The 20,973-nt window shown below is 44.2% G+C and overlaps 1 protein-coding gene across 6 annotated transcripts in view; it reads left to right on the top strand.

Moving 5' to 3' along the window:
* The window catches only part of TET3 (tet methylcytosine dioxygenase 3), a 106,748-nt gene that overhangs the window by 52,673 nt on the left and 33,102 nt on the right, over window positions 1-20,973 (top strand). For all 6 annotated transcript variants that reach the window (XM_058683663.1, XM_058683664.1, XM_058683666.1 and 3 more), the window contains one exon: window positions 956-3,089. In XM_058683663.1, the coding sequence (XP_058539646.1) occupies window positions 956-3,089 (2,134 nt within the window). The remainder of the gene's footprint in view (window positions 1-955; window positions 3,090-20,973) is intronic.

Here is a 20,973-nt window from a genome sequence, read left to right as displayed (position 1 = left end):
GAGGACTTCCCAAATCCATCATCCCTCCTACATTTTTTTTGTTGGCATTCTATTGTAAGGAAGAACTTTCCTTTCTGGAGGGATGAATTCTGCAAACTGAATTTCACATTTTTGTATCAGCTTTTAAGTTCCTGGGCTGGGCCACCTGGCTCCTTCCTTTTTATGCCCTCCCCCTTCTGTGTGCTTTGCTGGGTATCAGGTGTATAGGGGTGGTTTTGGGCTTGGGAAGAGGCCTGGATCTTCATCCAAATAGCAACTTGCTTGTTACTGGCATGACCGGCTCGACAAGAGGTGCTAAGCGTACGCAGTGTCCAATCATCAGTGTTTCCCTTGGGCCTGGCTGGGGCTGGGAGTGGGAATGTCATCTTGTCGCCAGCTCTCAGAGCTCAACCAGGGCTTAAGTGAGGACAGTAACAGGCAGAGAAAAAATACTGTGGGTTCCTTCCCACTGAAAAGCTGTGGCTGACCCCTTGTCCAGGCTGCATTTGTTCATAAAGGCTGCTCGCTCCCTCCCTGTACACACACACACTGCACACTTATGGCATATTGCTAGTTGGTGTGCTTGGTTAGCTTTCTCTTGACAAAAACCAAAATCAGTGTAGTCCTGGTGTCACTTTGGTTATTGAGAATTAATGATCTTTTTGGAAACTCCTTAATAAATGCTTGGTTTCTGGGGAGCCTTGTCAGTGTGATTGATCTTAGGCTCTAAAAGGATGTGAGCGACATTCAGAATTCTGGATTAGGACCTTTTAAAGACCTACCTTTCATTTTTGTTGGTGCAGCTAGCTGGGAAAGGAGACATGAAGATGAGTTCAGGTTCAAGCTGTATCAGAGACAGAGTTTGCAAGAAAAGCAGGGTTTAGGTGTGCATCTGAATGGTGTGAAGCAGGACAGTGCTTTTCTAATATTATGGCTCATCTTTTTCCTCTTTTTCTCTCTCTCTTTCTTTCTTCAGACAGGCTCAGAGCTCAGCCCAGTTGATGGACCTGTTCCAGGTCAGATGGACTCAGGGCCAGTGTACCATGGGGACTCACGGCAGCTAAGCGCCTCAGGGGTGCCGGTCAATGGTGCTAGAGAACCCGCTGGACCCAGTCTGCTGGGGACTGGGGGTCCTTGGCGAGTAGACCAGAAGCCCGACTGGGACGCTGCCCCAGGCCCAGCTCACACTGCTCGCCTGGAAGATGCCCACGATCTGGTGGCCTTTTCGGCTGTGGCCGAAGCTGTGTCCTCTTATGGGGCCCTTAGCACCCGGCTTTATGAAACCTTCAACCGTGAGATGAGTCGCGAGGCTGGGAACAACAGCAGGGGACCCCGGTCAGGGCCCGAGGGCTGCTCTGCTGGCAGCGAAGACCTGGACACACTGCAGACGGCCCTGGCCCTCGCTCGGCATGGCATGAAACCGCCCAACTGCAACTGCGATGGCCCAGAATGCCCTGACTACCTCGAGTGGCTGGAGGGGAAGATCAAGTCTGTGGTCGTGGAGGGAGGGGAAGAGCGGCCCAGGCTCCCAGGGACTCTACCTTCTGGTGAGGCTGGCCTCCCAGCACCCAGCACCAGGCCACTCCTCAGCTCTGAGGTTCCCCAGATACCTCCCCCAGAGGGCCTGCCCCTGTCCCAGAGTGCCCTGAGCATCGCCAAGGAAAAGAACATCAGCCTGCAGACAGCCATCGCCATTGAGGCCCTCACACAGCTCTCCTCTGCCCTCCCTCAGCCTTCCCACTCCTCCTCCCAGGCTTCTTGCCCCCTCCCTGAGGCCTTGTCCCCTCCTGCCCCTTTCCGATCTCCCCAGTCCTACCTCCGGGCCCCCTCGTGGCCTGTGGTCCCCGCTGAAGAGCACGCGTCCTTTGCTCCTGATAGCCCTGCCTTCCCTCCAGCAACTCCTAGGACAGAGTTTCCTGAAGCCTGGGGCACTGATACCCCACCAGCAACTCCACGGAGCTCTTGGCCCATGCCCCGCCCAAGCCCTGACCCCATGGCTGAACTGGAGCAGTTGTTGGGCAGCGCCAGTGATTACATCCAGTCAGTATTCAAGCGGCCTGAGGCCCTGCCCACCAAGCCCAAGGTCAAGGTGGAGGTGCCCTCTTCCTCCCCAGCCCCGTCCCCATCCCCCATGCTCCAGAGGGAGGCTCCCACCGCACCCGCAGAGCCCGACACCCACCAGAAGGCCCAGACCGCCCTGCAGCAGCACCTTCACCATAAGCGCACTCTTTTCCTGGACCAGGCCCACGATGGCTCCTTCCCCCCTCCCACGGAGCCTCCTGCTCCGGGCTGGTGGGCCCCACCAAGTTCACCTGCCCCACGGCCTCCAGACAGACCACCCAAGGAGAAGAAGAAGAAGCTCCTGGCACCAGCTGGAGGTCTCATGGGAACCGAGAAAGCCGCCCTTGGGATCAAGCCCAGTGTCCGGAAGCCCATTCAGATCAAGAAGTCCAGGCCACGGGAAGCACAGCCTCTCTTCCCACCTCTGCGGCAAATTGTCCTGGAAGGGCTGAGGTCCCCAGCCTCTGAGGATGCGCAGGCACATCCACCTGCCCCTGTCCCAGCTTCACAGGGCTCTGCTGTCCCCTTGCCCCCAGAACCTTCTCTTGCGCTATTTGCACCTAGTCCCTCCGGGGACAGCCTGCTGCCCCCTACTCAGGAAATGAGGTCCCCTAGCCCCATGGTGACCCTGCAGCCGGGCTCCGCCGGCCCTCTTCCCCCTGCCGATGACAAGCTGGAAGAGCTCATCCGGCAGTTTGAAGCTGAATTCGGGGATAGCTTTGGGCTTCCCGGCCCCCCATCTGTGCCCATTCAGGACCCCGAGAACCAGCCAACATGTCTCCCAGCCCCCGAGAGTCCTTTTTCTACCCGTTCCCCCAAGCAAATCAAGATCGAGTCTTCGGGGGCTGTGACTGTGCTCTCAACCACCTGCTTCCATTCAGAGGAGGGAGGCCAGGAGGCCACACCCACCAAGGCCGAGAACCCACTCACACCCACCCTCAGTGGCTTCCTGGAGTCACCTCTTAAGTACCTGGACACACCCACCAAGAGTCTGCTGGACACACCTGCGAAGAGAGCCCAGGCTGAGTTCCCCACCTGCGATTGTGTCGGTAAGTCCACCTGGGTGTCAGGGAAAGGAGAAGCCTGGTGGGCTCATTCTGTTGTTTGGCAAACGTTTACTGTGTGCGAGTCATTCTCTTGAGGGCTGGGGACACAGAAAAGAGCTCACACGCTAGTGGAAAAGACATTGAAAGAAACAGACAGTGATGGGGCATGTCAGTGGAGGTGGGCATGGGCACTTTGTCGCCCAGATGGAGGCAAAGGCATCGTAGAGGAGGTGGTGGTCCTTGTGTGTTGAGGCCTAAGCTTAGTGGCTGTGAGGGGGTCAGGCTTATTTGGACTGCTCTTGGTCTAGGGGGAGCAAAAGGAGAGGAGTACATGTGGGTAGGAACAAAAGGTGGCCTGAGATGCAGTCAGGGGCCAGATCTTGCACAGCATAATGAGCTGAGGTCAGGAGTCTGACTTGATCTTATAGGTAATAGTGACCTCCTAAGGGTTTTAAAGCAAGTAATGATCTGTCACTTTGTGCTTCTGAAAGACTTTTCTGGCTTGTGGTGGAGAGGAAAGCCTGCCTGGTGGGGGAACCTATAAGAAAGGTGTCACGAGCCAAACAAGAAATAACAATGGCCTGACTGAGAGAGCGGGTGGGTGGAGGGCCTCTCAGGAGGAGGACGTATGGGGTTAGGACAGCCCCGGTCTCTACCTTGGTGGTGCTGGTCCCCAAAAACATATTTGGAAGAGGGATGAGTTTGGGTAGGCTGAAAGCCTAGAGCTCTGAGCTGTGGGTTTAGACATAGTTAGCATCAGGTGGTGGTTGAGGCCTTATGGGTAAGAGCACTGAGGAATTGGTCCATTTCTGAGCCTTGCCTTCCAGTGAAAACACAGCGAAGGCTATGAGGACTGCTCCTGGGAGCTTCTGTCTCGGGAGGTCAGTGACGTATCAGGAAGCCCCAGGTCTATGCTAGGCTGTGACTCTGCTATTTATGAAGCGTTCCGTAAAAGATGTGTTTCAGATGTTGCTCAAAAAGCACGTTGATGCTGGTGAGGAGCATGTTGAAATTCTTGTGATTTTATGATACACAAAACAAGTCTTACAAAAAGTCTGTGTTCTCTGTGTATTAAAATAAATTAATATTAGGTCAATTGTGTGACTAGTTGGGATGCTGTGTCCTTGTCAGGAAGGAGGAGCTGGGCTGTCCTGCCCACTCCAGCTACCCCAGACTCCTGTACTCCAGATAAGGAATCACTTGGGGAACAAGGGCAAGTTGGCCCCCATATTTCTGTCTGAGAGTGCACAGAAGTGGAGGGTTCTGCCAAATGCTCACAGACATGTTTTGGGGTTGTGGTCCCGTCAACGGCTAACCCTGTTCATTCTTGGATCTTAATGATGAGAGGCCTTTGGGGGCCTCCTTATTTCTCAACATTTTGGAGAGGCTTGTTCTGATCATAGGAATTGGGCCCTTCCCTTTGCCCTTTTCTTTCTTTGCCTTGGTGTGTACCTGTCCTATCTGCCTGATACTTAGTACATTGTTAGGTATTTCTTCCTCTGCAGAGTAGGACATAACCTTACATAATGCTTAGGCAATAGTTGGTCCTTACTAAACATATTAAGGGGCACCTGGGTGGCTCAGTTGGTTAAGTGTCTGTCTTCGGCCTACGTCATGACCTCGCTGTTCCCGAGTTCGAGCCCCGCGTTGGGCTCTGTGCTGACAGCTCAGAGCCTGGAGCCTGCTTCAGATTCTGTGTCTCCCTCGCTTTCTGCCCCTCCCCCACTCACGCTTGCTCGCGCGTTCTCTCTCTCTCTCTCTCTCTCAAAAATAAACATTAAAATATATATATATAGGGGCGCCTGGGTGGCGCAGTCGGTTAAGCGTCCGACTTCAGCCAGGTCATGATCTCGCGGTCCGTGAGTTCGAGCCCCGCGTCAGGCTCTGGGCCGATGGCTCGGAGCCTGGAGCCTGTTTCTGATTCTGTGTCTCCCTCTCTCTCTGCCCCTCCCCCGTTCATGCTCTGTCTCTCTCTGTCCCAAAAATAAATAAAAAACGTTGAAAAAAAAATTTAAAATATATATATATATTAATTGTTAATAATGTATATGTGTATATTGTTGGGGCATCTAGGTGGCTCAGTTGGTTAAGTGTCTGACTTTGGCTCACGTCATGATCTCATGGTTAGTGCGTTCAAGCCCCAAGTCAGGCTCTGAGCCTGATTTGGATTCTGTGTTTCCCCTCTCTCTCTTTGCCCCTCCCCAGCTTCTTTGGGTGCTCGCTCTCTCCCTCTCTCTCTCTCTCTCTCTCTCTCTCAAAATTAAAAAATTAATAAATTAAATAAATAAATTTTAATTAATTTAATTAATTAATAAAATTTAATTAATTAATTAAATTAATTAATTTTAATTAATTTAATAAATTAATAAATAATTTTTTTAAAATAAATTTAAAAATATTTTAAAAAGAAATATTTTGTTGAATTCGATTATATGGATATGATATTTGATCGAACTAGTTTTTGGGGGGGTTTTTTTTGGTTTGTTTTTTTGAGAGAGGGTGCAAGTGAACAAAGGGCAGAGAGAGAGAAGGAGAGAGAGAGAGAGAATCCTACGAGGGGCAGGGAGGGGGAGAGAGAGAAGTGGGGCTCACCTGAAGCAGGGCTGGAGCTCACCCGATGTGGGACTTGAACTCACTGACCATGAGATCATGACCTGAGCTGGTCAGATGCCTAACCAAGTGAGCCACCCAGGTGCCCTTGATCAAACTAGTTTTTTAAATTTGAATTCTGGGGCGCCTGGGTGGCTCAGTCGGTTAAGCGTCTGACTTCGGCTCAGGTCATGATCTCACAGTCCGTGAGTTCGAGCCCTGCGTCAGGCTCTGTGCTGACAGCTCAGAGCCTGGAGTCTGTTTCAGATTCTGTGTCTCCCTTTCTCTCTGACCCTCCCCCATTCATGCTCTGTCTCTCTCTGTCTCAAAAATAAATAAACATTAAAAAAAAATTAAAATAAATTTGAATTCTAACTCCATCATTTCTTCGTGCACAAAATAAAAAGATAATAGTATCCCCTCACCAGGGCTGTTGGAAGGTTTAAATTAGTTGAAATGTATAAAGCACTTAGAATTGTGTCTGGCACATTGTAAACACTATAAGAGTGTTAGCTGTCACCGAGCCTGTTGAGTGCAGTAAGGCAAGAGAAAGAAGTAAAAATATACGTATTACAAAGGAAGAAAAGTATTGGCTATTACTTTATTCATCAGTCATTTGTTGATTACTAGTTCTGTACTAACTACCGTTAAGGATAAAAATTAGGAGACATGGTTCCTCTCTGAAGGACTCTGTGGTCTGCTTGAAGAGACAACAGAAACAATAAGATATTCAGTCACCCATTCAACAGCTGTTGGCCCAGTGCCTGTGCAGTCATAATGGATGTGGCTAAACGGTAAGAGCCAAGAGTGCTCCGAAACCCCGGGCTTGGTTGTTGTTAGGGAGGGTCATGTTTTCTTTTGGAAACTCTTGTTCCAGGCTGGGTTTTGAAACATGTAGTGAACACCGATGGGGAGAGGGGAGACGGTGGCCACTGAAGTCGCAGGCGTGTGTGAGCACCCTGTTCGGGGCAACAGAGCAGGCTGGCAGGCAAGCCGGCAGGCCGGTAGCACAGGGGTGGACCTGAACCCTCAGGGCTCCACATTCCATCAGAGAGGACAAGTCTCAGCTTGAAGCTGGAGAGCAGAGGAGCAGGGAGGAGAGTGTCAGCATCACAGACACCAGGCAGTAGCAATGCCAGCAGCTGTTGCTTCTCAGCCCAGAAGGCGGGGCAGTGGGCGAGAGATAAGGGGAGTGGAGAGTCCTACCACCAGTCATTTATTGTTCTGGTTCGTGTTTTATCTGCATCTCATCCTAAACAGAGAATTAGAACCAAACCTACCTCGTGGTGTTAAATGTTAAATTATGGGGTAATGCTTAGTTGGAAACAACGTACACACCTAAACGGTACGTAAATGATCTTCTCACCTATGTAAAAAAAAAAAAAAAAAAAAAAAGGTGGAGGGCACCTGGGTGGCTTAGTCAAGTGACCGACTTCAGCTCAGGTCATGATCTCATGGTTCATGGGTTTGAGCCCTGCGTTGGGCTCTGCACTGACAGCTCGGAGCCTGGAGCCTGCTTTGGATTCTGTGTCTCCCTCTCTCTCTGACCCTCCCCTACTCACTGTGTTCACGTGCACACGCGTGCGCACTCTCTCTCAAATAAAAACATTTGAAGAAAGAAAAGGAAAAAGAAAAAGAATGGAAGGAAATACATCACTAGTGGTTGTCTCTGTGGTCAGACAGTGGCTGACTTTTCCCTTATATGTTTTCTGAGCTTTCTATAATAAAATATGCATTTTATAATCAAGAAATGTTTTGACAGTGTATCCTGGAAGTAGCTTGGAAGATGGATTGGTGAAGGGTAATAGCCTGTGGCAGAAAACTGGTTAGGAAGCTATTGAGAATAATAATAATAATAGTAGTAGTAGTAGTAATGGTAATAGTAATAATAATATTTATGAAACACTTGCTCTATTCCAGGCACCGTGCCAGGTACTTTACAGTTAGTCATTTCATCCTAATAGTATCTATATGAAGGGGGTCCTGTCAGTAGTTCCATCTTAATGACGAAGGAAACAAACTCAGATTCAGCAGTTTACCCAGGTCCACATCTAGCACATGGTAAAAGTGAGATTTGAACCTAGGCAGTTGGACTCTTAAACTGTTTAATTGAGAAATGAGTCCTAAGTAAAATAGTGGTATTAGGTGTGAAGAGGGGCAAAGAAGAAGGGATTCACTTAGAAACAGTTTCTAGGTGCTGGGGGTTCATGCTAGGGAAAGCCATCCTGTTTTCCAGAAGTATCTGGAGACCCCATTTCTGGACTGTTGCTTCCATCAGCCAGTATGGCAGAATTTGTCTCTGTGAACTCGGGCTCAGGACAAGGGTTAGGAATAAAGGCTGCTCACTCTGGGATTGATGTCAGATGGGAACCATCTCATATTCCAGAAACTCATCCCCTCAACTGTGGTAGGTAGGTGCAGAGCAGGTCAGTATAAGGAAGAATTTTCCATGGAAGTGACGGTGAAGTTTGGAGATGCCATTATGCACTAATAACAAACAACTTTATAAAAGCATAGAAAGGTTTTATAGCATAGCAAAAGAAACTTAATATTCAATGTGGTGATGTATGCCAAATCGGCAGTTTTGGCCAATATAGGCTTTACTGGATAACCAAAAACCCAAACACCAAGAGCACTGTTTTTCCCTTGTATACAGACTATGAGTTTCTGAAGGTATGGATGGCCTTCGTATGGACTTACTCTCCAAATCTTGAAATACTAGAATTAAAGTCACCCCTTGAAGCTTCAAAGAAATAAATTTAGAATATGTGAAAGGAAATGCCTTCCTCCAGAAGGTAGTGTGGTATGTAAAGGTTTGGGGAATCTTAGCACAAGTTGAAGTTCTATATTGAATTATTGGAGGAAGAGAGTATTGATACATTTCTAATATCTTGAGACACACATTTGAGATCCCCTTAACCATCCTGTAATACCACGGTCACAAGCTAGTGAGCTGCAATAACTAGGCTCTATGTATTTTATCTATCCCTAGAAATGGGGAAATTCACAAGAGCCAGTTTAGGACAGGGAATGAGTTCAGGTGACTTTTTAGTGGGAATGCATCCTTGGAGATCACCTGCTCATCATTTCATGGTTAAGGAAACTGGTTTGTGTTAACTTTAATAAAAAAAATTTTTTTTAACGTTTATTTACTTTTGAGACAGAGAGAGACAGAGGATGAACGGGGGAGGGTCAGAGAGAGAGAGAGGGATACACAGAATCTGAAACAGGCTCCAGGCTCTGAGCTGTCAGCACAGAGCCCGACGCGGGGCTCGAACTCACGAGCCGTGAGATCATGACCTGAGCCGAAGTTGGACGCTTAACCAACTGAGCCACCCAGGCGCCCCTTGTGTTAACTTTTGAACCTTGTCCTGATTTCTCTGAGGAGCATCCCACAGACAGCTAGAGACATCAAACTGTAGGAGAAGCAGATTAGGAGTTAGATGGTAGGAGTCGCCTTCATAGAAATGCTGTATTTTTATCCAGTTGATCATCCTGCCCTAAAGGAGTAGCCAAAGGCCAATACAAGAAAAAACCTCTCCTTTTGCCTAGAGCATGGTGAGAGTCTGGGTGAGGGGCGGGGAGTGTTGTCCAGAAAATGTGGTTGGTAGCAGTGTCCACTGGGTGCTTCAATACAGACCATAGTTCTGAATGGGGGACACAGAGACTTACCTCTGTTTGCAGTAATGGAAAGTCTATTTCCTATAGTTTTTATGAGAAAGTATCTCCCTCTCCCCCCCACTCAGTTGGAGATAAAGAGGAATTTTATGTGTTTTAAGTATTTTTTTAGACAGCGGAATATTTGGATCCCAGCATAAAGGTGGAGAATATGACTTTGGGTAGGTGAGTATCAGAAGTTCCTGGAGGAGGTGATGTTTGATCTGAGTTTTAAAGGATAGTTTAATGGATTAATAGGAAGAAGGTAGAGTGTTCCAGGCAAAGGGACAGGAAGATTATGGAGATGAAAAATACATGAAAAACCACATGAAGATGTAGAGATGAGAAGACATGGGGAAATACAAGTAGTTGGTATATTGGATGAAAGATTGGGAGTGGCCAGAGAGGGGGAGTTCAGGGGAAGAAGAGACGATACCAAAAGTAGAGAAACCAGTTTGCAAGCTCAGGTGTGGTTCAGGCAAGAAATAATCAGTGCCTGAACTCAGAGAATGACATTGAGTAGGAGGGAGGAGAGGAGTGGGTGGATAAGAGTAAGATTAGGAAAAAGAACTAATGGTTGGCTGTAAGTAAGGAAGAAGAGGGGCTCCTGGGTTGCTCAGTCAGTTGAGTGTCCAACTCTTGGTTTCAGCTCAGGTCGTAATCACACAGTTTGTGGGTACGAGCCCCGCATCAGGCCGTGGGTTGATAACATGGAGCCTGCTTGGGAATTCTGTCTCTCCCTCTCTCTCTGCCCCTCCCCTGCTCATGCTCTCCTTCTCTCTCAAAATAAACAAACATTAAAAAAAGAAATAGTACCTGTTTAAAACAAAACAAAAAAAGAGTAAGGAAGAAAAAACAGCCACAGGTGATTCCTGAAGTTGCTGAGTAGATGGTGGTGCCATTCACCAAGAATCAAAATACTGGGAAGGAAGCATGTTTGGACATCCAGCCTTTGAGATGTCTATGGGGTCTGAAGGTGTGCATCCATGTGGGTCTGTGAGTTGGAGGTTCTAGAGCAAACTGATGGCAGTTGAAGTTTCAATTATGATCATTTCACCAGGTTAAATGTATAGATTGAGAAGAGGCGTGCTAAGGGAGGATACTAGCATTTAGAGGGTCTCAAATAGGAGACTGTGAAGGAGGTGTGAAAGAGAGGTGGGAGGAAATTGAGGAAAGGGAAGCTTAAAGGACCAGCATATAGTTTGGGAGGTTGGGAGGGCTAAGAACCCAGGATTTAATGCTGAATTCTTCTTTGTCTTCCATGATGTGTGTGGTTTTTTTTTTTAATATTTATTTATTTTTGGGAGACAGAGTGCAAGCAGGGGAGGGGCAGAGAGAGAGGGAGACAGAGAACCTGAAGCAGGCTCCGAGCTGTCAGCACAGAGCCTGACACGGGGCTCAAACCCACAAAACGCAGGATCATGACCTAGGCCGAAGTCGGACACTCAACCGACTGAGCTACCCAGGCACCCCCATGATGTGTTATTATATGTGCACTAGTCTCATCAGTTAAATCCCAGGTTCCTTAGGATCAGGGACTGAATGTTGTATTTCTAAAACATTCAGACTAGTGCTGAGCACTGTGGTAAGTGCTCTTCATATTTTTTGGTTAACTGGTCAACCTTATTCTACTTCCATATTTAAACTCTACAAAGATGTCAGATGGGTTTAGGCACGATCTCCTTCCCTTTAATCTTTGTCATCAGTGAGTGTATCCATGTTATAAAGGTATTTGTGTCTATAACCAGCAGGCCTGGCATGCTGCCTACAGGCAGCCTGACCTGTGATTTTAGTTTAAAAACAAAACAAAACAAAACAAAAAATTCATCTAGCACACCTAATCCAGGGTAGGGCCCAACCATCTGCCTGCCCACTGTGTGGATTTATGGCAGCCAGGAAGCAATGAGCTAGCAGTTGGTTATTGACTGTCATGGAAATAGAATCTAATTAGTTCTATAAGCTTAATCTGGTCAGCTTGAAGTACACTGAAATTGATACAGGAAACTGAGGCATTTATATAGGATTGTTTGGAAAAAGAAGACCAGTGCATTAACCTTTTGTGTGATCTTGACACCTGTGCGTTAATTATACCAGTTATCGTCTCTATCAATGGCATAAAGAGAAGAAATGCCTTGACCCAGGAAGATGGGAGGTTCATTTAGAAATTAAGGATCCTTCTTTCTGTTAGGCAGTCATGAGTAGTTTCTTGTGTTTAGTATCTCTTGCAGATAGCAGAAAGGATACATTTCATTTTTTCCCTAGCCTAGTACACAAGTGGAACAGAGCATATTTTTCTATCTTAATGAGTGTAAAATTAAGTGCATAGGGCAGAGAAAAGCACCTGGAGCCACATAACCAATATTTTCTCAAAAATTGGATTTTTCTCTCCTGCGCTCCTACCATGTATTTTAGGGAAAAAATTCACTTCTTTCTGCTCCAACTGCTCAAAATGAGACCTAAAACAGATTTCTCTTTAAGGAGAGTTGAGCTGTTTCCCTGCTCTACCTCTGTAGAGGAGGAAGACCCTACTACGGTGTTGGAGACTAAAAGGAGAATTAATGACTTAAAGCAAGGTAGCAAAATAACCCTTTCCTGAAACCTGGTAAAAGGAACGACAAAAACAGAAGAGAAAATTCGTCAACTGAAGTTTGGAAATAGCCCCAATCTTAAACCATGAATTCCAGGGGCTGTCTGCTAGCTTAAGATCAGTTGAATTTAAGGGGGCTCCTGGGTGGTTCAGTCAGTTAAGCATCCGACTTCGGCTCAGGTCATGATCTCGTGGTTCGTGGGTTCAAAGCCCTGCATCGGGTTCTGTGCTGACAGCTCAGAGCCTGGAGCCTGCATCAGATTCTGTGTCTTCCTCTCTCTCTGCCCCTCCCCCCTCATGCTATGTCCCTCTCTGTCTCTCAACAATAAATAAATGCTAGAAAGATAGAAAGAAAGAAAGAAAGAAAGAAAGAAAGAAAGAAAGAAAGAAAGAAAGAAAGAAAGAAAGAAAGAAAGAAAGAAAGATCAGTTGAATTAAAATAAAGGATGATATGATGTATACGACCCCCACTGTTGGGAGAAACACTGGAGGAGTCTCAGAGGGACCCTGAAGCTTGGAGAGATGGGCTGGAAACCATCCATCTAGAAGACATTCTGGAAAGTGGGGGATGCAAACCAGCCCCTTTTCCCTGCCTATTCCAGCTTCTGATGGGGATGAGGTATGGGGTGAGGACAGTTGGCCAGAGAGACTGGAAGCCATATCCTAGGAGCCAGCTTTGTAGCCGAGGGCCAGCAGCACCAAACAAAGGCCATTGTGCACAGAGAAATATTTGCTGAACCACCAAACAAAAATCCTGCAATCTGTGGGGCTTTATTTTAACTTGATGTCTTATCAGAGTGACCAGCTTACTCCCATATGAGGAAAAGAACCAAAATCCTAGCATCAAGACAGAGCATGACCCAGCCCTCAACACACAAAATAGGTGTATATTTAGAGGCGTTGGTCCCAACAACCGAGTGCCTGGAGATGAAATTTCCCAGTTGCGACAGTCCACAGCCAGCCCCAATTCTTCCCATCCCCCCTTCAGGCTGTTGAACTTTTGAACTAATAATTGAAACCTCTACAGTATCCAGTTCTCTAGCTTAAAGTGTAAGGAAGAATTTGAGCAGTGTCCAATAAGGAGATTCTACTCATTCTCTTTTGGGACAAATGAGTAGACCAGTGGCTTTCAACGAGGGGCTGTTTTGCCCCTCTTCTCCCCAGGGGACATTTGGCAATGCACGGACAGTTTCTGCTGTCACAGTCGGTGTGGTGCTACTGGCATCTAGTGGGTAGAAGCCAGGGATGCTGCTGAATATTCTACAGTGATATGCAGGGCATTACAACACAGGGCTATCTAGTCCAAACTATAGTGCCGAAGGGGAGAAACCCTGGAGATGAACTTTTTCCACGGAAAGGTGAATTAATAAGCAACCAACACGCAACCCATTCAGATTCTATGGGAAAAGGGGAGGGATTATTATAACATTTAGAATGAAAACTTACATTAGAAAAACCAGAAACTTGAAGAACTGAAATATACTGTCAAGGAAGTTGAAAAAGATGTTCGCTCTGAAACAGGAGGTGAAAGGTGAGGTGCTAGAATAGAGTTACAAAGAAGCCACAAGAGGTATGGATTAAATTCCAGAAGTGTGCTGTTGCATAAAGCCTGCACAGCTGCACTAGAAGCTGGAAAAAGCGGAATCAGAGTTACAGGAAGGGCAAATCAGTGAGGAAGAGGGACTTGGAGGTCACTCCAAAACAGGAAAAGAAAACAGGAATGACCGTAGAGTGGGGAGATAAGGGGTACGGACGAGAGGCAGGGGGAGGGATTCTATACACAGATTCATTCTGTCAGAAATACTGGCAGTCACTGGTGAAGAGCCTAGAACAAACTGAACAAAGGCAAGAGTCAAAGAATAGAAAACTTTTCTGAAATGAAAGAAAACGAATAAAAATCAACAAATAACGATCCTGAGGAACTTCCTGAATTTCAAGAATGAAGAATAGTCTACCAATAAATTAACTGAAAAATTAAGTTAGTCACACATGTTCAGTTTTTTTTTAACTTAAATACTTTTAAAAAACATTCTTTTGATTGAAACACATATAGGAAGGTACATAAACCTTAAGTGTACAACTCAGTGCTATGAAAGGCACGTACTTGTGTAACCACATCTAGGTCAAGAAACAGAGTTTTTCCAGCCCCTCAGCAGCCCCACACCCAGTCACCTGCACCCGACTCTTGAAAGCACACTAGGTCTGCAGACCATATCTGGCTCTTCTCTGTGAGCTAAAAATGATGTTTATGGTTTTAAATGGCCTAAAAAATATATCAAAAGAAGAATATTTCATGACTGACAAATTATACGAAGCCCGAATTTCAGTGTCCGTAAGCTTTAATGGAACATAGCCACGCTCATTTGTTTATGTATTATCTACGGCTGCCTTTTCACTCCATCAGCAAAGATGAGCTCTTACCACAGAGACTACATGCCCCGCAGAGCCTTAAATGTTTGCTATCTGGCCCTTAACATAAAAACTTTGCCAACCCCTGTCCTAAGGTGGTAACTACTTTTCCAACTTTTAAAGCCACATTGATCAGTTTGCCTGTTCTTGAATTTCATAGGTATCTACCATAAATACGTGTGCATGTATTCCTTTATGTTACGACTTTTTTGTTCAGTGCCGTGCTTATGAGGTTTATGTATGTGTGTGTAGAGGTACCTATGATCTGTTCATGCTCATTGCTGCATACTACTCAGTGTTATGAATAGGCTACAGTTATCCATTTGGCCACTGATGATCATTCGGATTGTTTCCAATTTGGGGGTTATTATGAATCATGCCGATATAAGATATTCTTCTGTATGTCTCTGAGAACATACACGTATACATTTACATATTTCTGTTGGGTATATACCTAATGACACTGAAATTGTGTATGTTCGGCTCTAGTTGGTACTATTCGTTTTCCAAAGTGGTTGTGACAGTGTAAACTCCTACCCCTGGTGCTCCACATCCTCACCAGCAAACAGTATTAAGTCTTCCTGCCATTGTGGTAGGTGTATCTCGTTGTGGCTTTAATGTGCATTTCCCTGATGACTAATGAGTTGAAGCGCCTTTTCATATCTGTTCATACCTGTTCAAGCCATTTGCCTGTTTCTCTGTTGTGTTTCTCTTTTTCTTATTGATTGTTTGGGGTTCTTTATTTATGCTGGACATCATTTTTTGTCGGATATGCACATTGCAGTTCTCGGAATATTAAGATAAATGTTTGACCCAGGAATTCTATACCCAGTTAAGTTGCCATTCACGCATAAAAGCTTCATTGAAACATTTCCGAATGTGCAAGAACTCACATTTTCTAGAGATGAGTCTGATGAGTAACAGATTGGGGAAGTTCTGTGTTATGAAGGGGCGGGTAGTAAACACTAAATGTATTCAAATGTGACGTCTAAATTTAAAGAAGTGTGATAATTCTTTCCTAAAATGAAGGTGATATACTTACTTATACTTTAAATTATTTTATATTAAATATCTCTTTTATAATAGAGAGGAAGAAATATGTTCACAAGGACACCAACAAAAAGCAGGAGATGAAATGAAGGAGGAGATGGGAAAAATTGTAAGCGTGCTAACTTCTTTCTCTGCAAAAGCACATTTAGCATCACTAAAGACATACTGTAGATTTTTCCAAATTACCAGGGGTATGGGGTGGGGAGTAATAGAAAATACAAAACCTATAACAAAAGATAGGAAAGAAAAAAACCAAGGATACAAGCACGGAAAACAAAATGACAGAAGACCATACATAGGTTATAACTAAAATAGGGTAAACTCACGTATTAAATTTAAGGTTATAGCATTAAACACAACCAAAAGGTTAATAAATCTTATTTTGTCATGAAAAAACAGAAGCACATATTGGTCACTGATTCACAGTATATACTGCATTCTGCAGAACATTCCCCCAACCTGACAAAGTATTGTCACTTGCCCACCACCATAACTGAGGATAAGCCCATTGCTACACAGAAGATATATAGAGATTTACCTATTTATCTATATGTGTATATAACAAGATGTATTTTCTCATATTTATGTGAATATATATAATGAGATATATAGCCTTATGGATATATAAACATGTAAGGATAATTAAGTTTGTAAATGTATACTAGTTTTATAGCTAAGCATACTTAAGTTTAGTTTTTTTCCATAGAATATCTTCTCCCTGATATAGACGTATAATCCAGGAAAGGGATCTGTTTGTCTCTATAATTTAAAGTCTATCTGTACATATATCTTATGTGTTTTTTATATATGTAAAACAGGAAAAAGGATATAATTAAAACAAAATGCTTCCGAAGGGCTCCTTGGGCTGCCTTATGAACCTCTAAAAGGGAAAGAATAATTTTGCTTTTTGTTTAGTACTTGGAGCTATGTCTGCCCTTGGTGTTCTGAGGGCCTTCCGAGAGAAACCTGACCGACCATCCAGTTTCTAGGTTGGCTTGGTTTTGGATCTTTATCTTTTTTCATAGCTGCTAGGGTGGAGTTGCCAAGACTTAGTTTACATCTTCTCCTTGAAAATCTCTCTCTGCCTTTAACTGTGTAAGTTTTGAGCTTTTCTGATTTGGGGCAGAAGGTAGTCCCTAAAAGCTACATTATGTTCTAGTTCCAGTGGAAGATCCTGCAGTCAGTCCATTACTTTGACTTTTTTCCAGATAATAGAAACTGGAATAGGGCCCAGAAGTTCTGGCATATTCTTATGTTCTACTTTTTATATACCATGTAGTCTCCTAGTGCCTATAAAGAGCTTTCAGACCACTACCTCCAGCACCCACATTCTTACATTTTCTTTCCCTCCCCTCCCCTGGTATCCCCCCACCCCCACACTCCATATGTTCCCTTCTGTAAGGCTCTCTGTTTTATGGTTCAAAATAGTGTATATTTGGAGCAAGTCATTTTTAATCCTTTACTTGAAAATGTTCATTCATTCATGAAACATTTAAGCATTGATCGGTTGAGAACAGTACTAGGTGACTACATCTCATCTAATCTTTAACAACTCCATAATGTAGGAACATTATTTTAACTGCTTTTAAGGCTCATAAGGGTTGTGTCATTTGGCCACGGTCGCACAATTTGTTTGGCAGAGTCTGGACAGCAGCTGCCTATTGAGTTCATATTATGCGCCAAATACTGCACGGAGCCCTCTGTGTAGTTGAAGGCATGAGTATTAGAGGCCGGGAAGGTAACTCGTCACATTTGCCCAGGCCTGTCTGCAAAATCCATGTCCGTTCTGCTGTGCCATGCTAATGATAAAAATGTGCTGTGATACATGCCTGGATATTTCCGTTGTATGCAAGGTGTTCTGGGAATCCAGAGGCAAAGCGGACCTGAGAAGTGCACTGGAGTTTCACAGAAGAGGTGGCATTTAGACCTTAAGAGGAGAGTTCTTCCAAAGAGAGAAATAAAGGAAGGCACCGTTGTCAGTGAGAAAGCACGTTAAAGACACGGAGGGGCGGCACAGTTGTGTGCCAGGAACGCTGCAGGCTGTAGCGCTGTGCACGGGCGGCTCCAGAGGGGCCTTGTGGATGCTGCTCTGGAATTTGGGTTCTTTCTTTTGTCTAACGCCAAGTCATCAGTGGGAAGTGGTGTGGTCAGACTTTTGTTTTGGGTGTATTAACCGGTGGGATTGGGTAGGATAATTTAGACAAGAACCTGACCCAGGACATGAAGGGGATGAAGAGACTCCACGAGTGGCAGCCACAAGAGGTAGGCGTGTCCCATCAGTTCATCCGCAGGGACTGCACACACCATTGCAAACCTTTTTTGTGGGGGCGGGAGGGAGGGAATCAAACCGTTTTATTGAGGGGCTTCAGGGAAAGGTTCAATGAGATCTGACGTCCTCAGTCTGGCCAGGATCTCCCCAGCTTCATAATCGCCAGAAAGCCTTCTACACCCTTTGTTTTTAAAGACAGGAACACACCTGAACTCATTTTCACAGACTTGCTCTTATACTTAGTGTGGGTAGTAACCCAAACACTGTTTTTACTCGCATGTGGTGTGTATATGCTAACGTATGTGTGACTGTATATACTAACTATGGTATGTTATACATGCAATATTGAAATTTGCTTTCTTTTTTCCCGCCTAAAATATCTTGGAGGTCATTTTTTGTCAGTAAATCTGGAGCTGCCTGGTTTCTTTTGATAGTGCTCAGTAGTTCATTATATGGATATGCCATAATATGTTTAGAATACATAATGTATCATAAGGAACATTTTGTCATTGCACAGATTTTGTCATTACAAAAGATGCAGTGAGTATTCATATATATGTATTCATATATATGAATATATTCATATATACGAATATACATATAATTGTGTACATATCCAAATTTCCAGAAACAAATTCTTAGAAGACTTGAGATTCTTTGGAATTGCTGAGTCAAATGGATTCATGTGCAGTTGTTATTTTAATATTTTCCTGAATTACTCTCCATAACTGCCTGTTTTCCTATACCCTCATCAGCACAAGACATTGATGGTAACTCATCTGAAGGGTAAAACTGGTATCTTATTGTAGCTTTACATGTGTTTGAGCCATTTGCATTTCCCTTTTTATCCTTTTTAAATTTTTTTCTTGAATTACTGACCTTATTCAGCTACAGGCACTCTTGATATATTAAGGAAATTAGCCTTTTATCTGGTATGAATTCCAGATATTTCTCCTCAGTGTGTTGTTTGTCTTTCAGCTTGACTTTTGTTAGTTATTATTATAATTTTTTTTTTTAAGTTAAATTTATCAGGGTTTGGGCGGGGAGCTTTAGAATTTCTTGTTATACTTTGAGAAGACTTCCCATTTCCATGATTATTTTTAAAGACTCTCCCATTGGGGTGCCTGGGTGGCACAGTCACTTGGGCATCCGACTCTTGACCTTGGCTCAGGTTATGATCTCACGGGTTCGTGAGTTTGAGCCCCACGTCGGGCTTTTCGCTGATGGCGCAGAGCCTGCTTGGAATTCTGGCTCTCCTTCTCTCTGCCCCTCCCCCGCTTGTTCTCTCTCTCTCTCTCTCTCTCTCTCAAATAAAAACTTACAAAAAAAAAAAAAAAACCTCCCATTGTTTTCCTTTCAGAACTTACATCGTCTTAATTTTTTTTGTATTTAAATCCTCCAACTAGGGGCGCCTGGGTGGCTCAGTCAGTTGAGCATCCGACTTCAGCTCTGGTCACGATCTCGCTGCTTGTAGGTTCGGCCCCGCATCAGGCTCTAGGCTGACAGCTCGGAGCCTGGTGCCTGCTTCAGATTCTGTCTCCAACCTCTCTGCCCCTCCCCCACTCATGCACTGTCTTTCTCAAATGTAAATAAATATTTTTTTAAAAAAATTAAATCTTCCAACTATTTGGAATGTATTTTGGGGTAAGGTATTAAGTGTGGATCAGACTTTTTCCCCAATTGTGTCAGTATCATGCACTGAAAAATTCATCTTTCCCCATTAATTTGAAATGCCATTAGGTAGCTTCTTCTGTGTGGATCTTATCTATCCAAGTAGATCATAAACTCTTGAAAGGCAGCCATCACCTATTATCCCGTCTTGAATCCCCCATAAAGTTGAGCATAATGTTCTGCATAAAATAGGTGTGACAGGTTTTTTTTTTTTGCATTAAAAAAATCATGAATGATAGATAGTGGAAAGTATGCAGAACATTCATATACAACTCAATGAAAATGTATAAAGTGAATACCGTGTAACCACAACCTTGATCCCTGTACACCTGCCCTATTCACATTCCTCTTCCACCCTCCTGAGGCAACAACTCTCTCTACTTGTGACAATGATTTTCTTGTGTTTCTTTATACAACCATATAAAATCACCATTGTCTGTAGATAAAAAACCGTTGAATGTCTGTAAGCTCATATTTCAACCTGGTAATTTTACCACCTCTGTGTGGGCCTTTAAATAGTATAGTTTAGTTGAGGCTGTTTTTGTATATTATTTAAATGTAATCTTACTGCTTTTGTTCTTTGGTGTGTGTCTTTCACTTGCCGTGATGTTGTGGTATTCAACCATGTTGTGGAAGGTTGTGGATTCTCAGTGCTAGATAGAACCCATTGCACGCCTGTGCTACATTGTATTTATTCACTGTTGCTGGATTATAGGTTTCCAGTTTTGACTGCTGCAAACAGTGTTGCTCTGAAAATCTTTGTACCTGTGTTTTGATGCATGTAAGTAAGATTTCTTCTAGGACAGAATCAGTAAAGTGGGGTGCGCTGCCTAGTTTTTTTTATTTTTTGAAAGCTTTTAATTTTGAGATAATTTTACATTTATAGAAGAGTTGCAGAATTGGTACAGAGAGTTCCTGTATACCCTTTATCCAGCTGCCCCTAATGTGAACATCTTACATGATCGCGGTGCATTTAAAAATAAGACATTCGTGTTGGTACAATACTATTAACTGCAGACTTTGAATTTTGTCAGTGTTTCCACTGATGTCCTTTCCCTATTCAAGGACCAATGTGGGATACCACATTGCATTTAGTTGTTGTATTTTCTTTAGACATAAAACAAACTTACCAACTATAGCACAGTATTTGTGGAAAGTTCTTTTTGTTTTTAGCCTCGTAGTAGCCAGTCAAAACTGCTTTCCACAGCTACTATTACATAGTCATTTGGGTCGCGTTTCTTTCACTGAGAAAAATTCATTTAAAATTCATCCATGTTGTGTGCAGCGATAATTTGTTCTTTTTAAAAATAATTGTAGTGAGCGTCATATAAAATGAACTATTTTAAAGTAAGCAGTTGCGTGGCATTTAGTATAGTTACAGTGGACAACCACCACCTCTGTCTAGTTCCAAAACACGTTCGTCACCCCAAAACCAAACCCCGTACTCACTCAGCAGTTACTCACACATTCTTTCCCTCCTCCCAGCCTCCGGCAGCTGTCAATCTGCTTTCTATTTCTGTGGCTTCACCCATTCTGGAGGTTTCATATGCATGGGATCATACAGTATGTGATGCTTCTTTCACTGAGCATAATGTTTTTGAGGTTTATCTACATTGTAGCATGTGTCAGTCCTTCATTCCTTTCTTTTTTTTAAA

The sequence above is a fragment of the Neofelis nebulosa genome, chromosome 9, assembly GCF_028018385.1.
Source record: "Neofelis nebulosa isolate mNeoNeb1 chromosome 9, mNeoNeb1.pri, whole genome shotgun sequence".
NCBI classification, from domain to species: Eukaryota; Metazoa; Chordata; class Mammalia; order Carnivora; family Felidae; genus Neofelis; species Neofelis nebulosa.
This window is presented reverse-complemented; position numbering and strand designations above follow the sequence as displayed.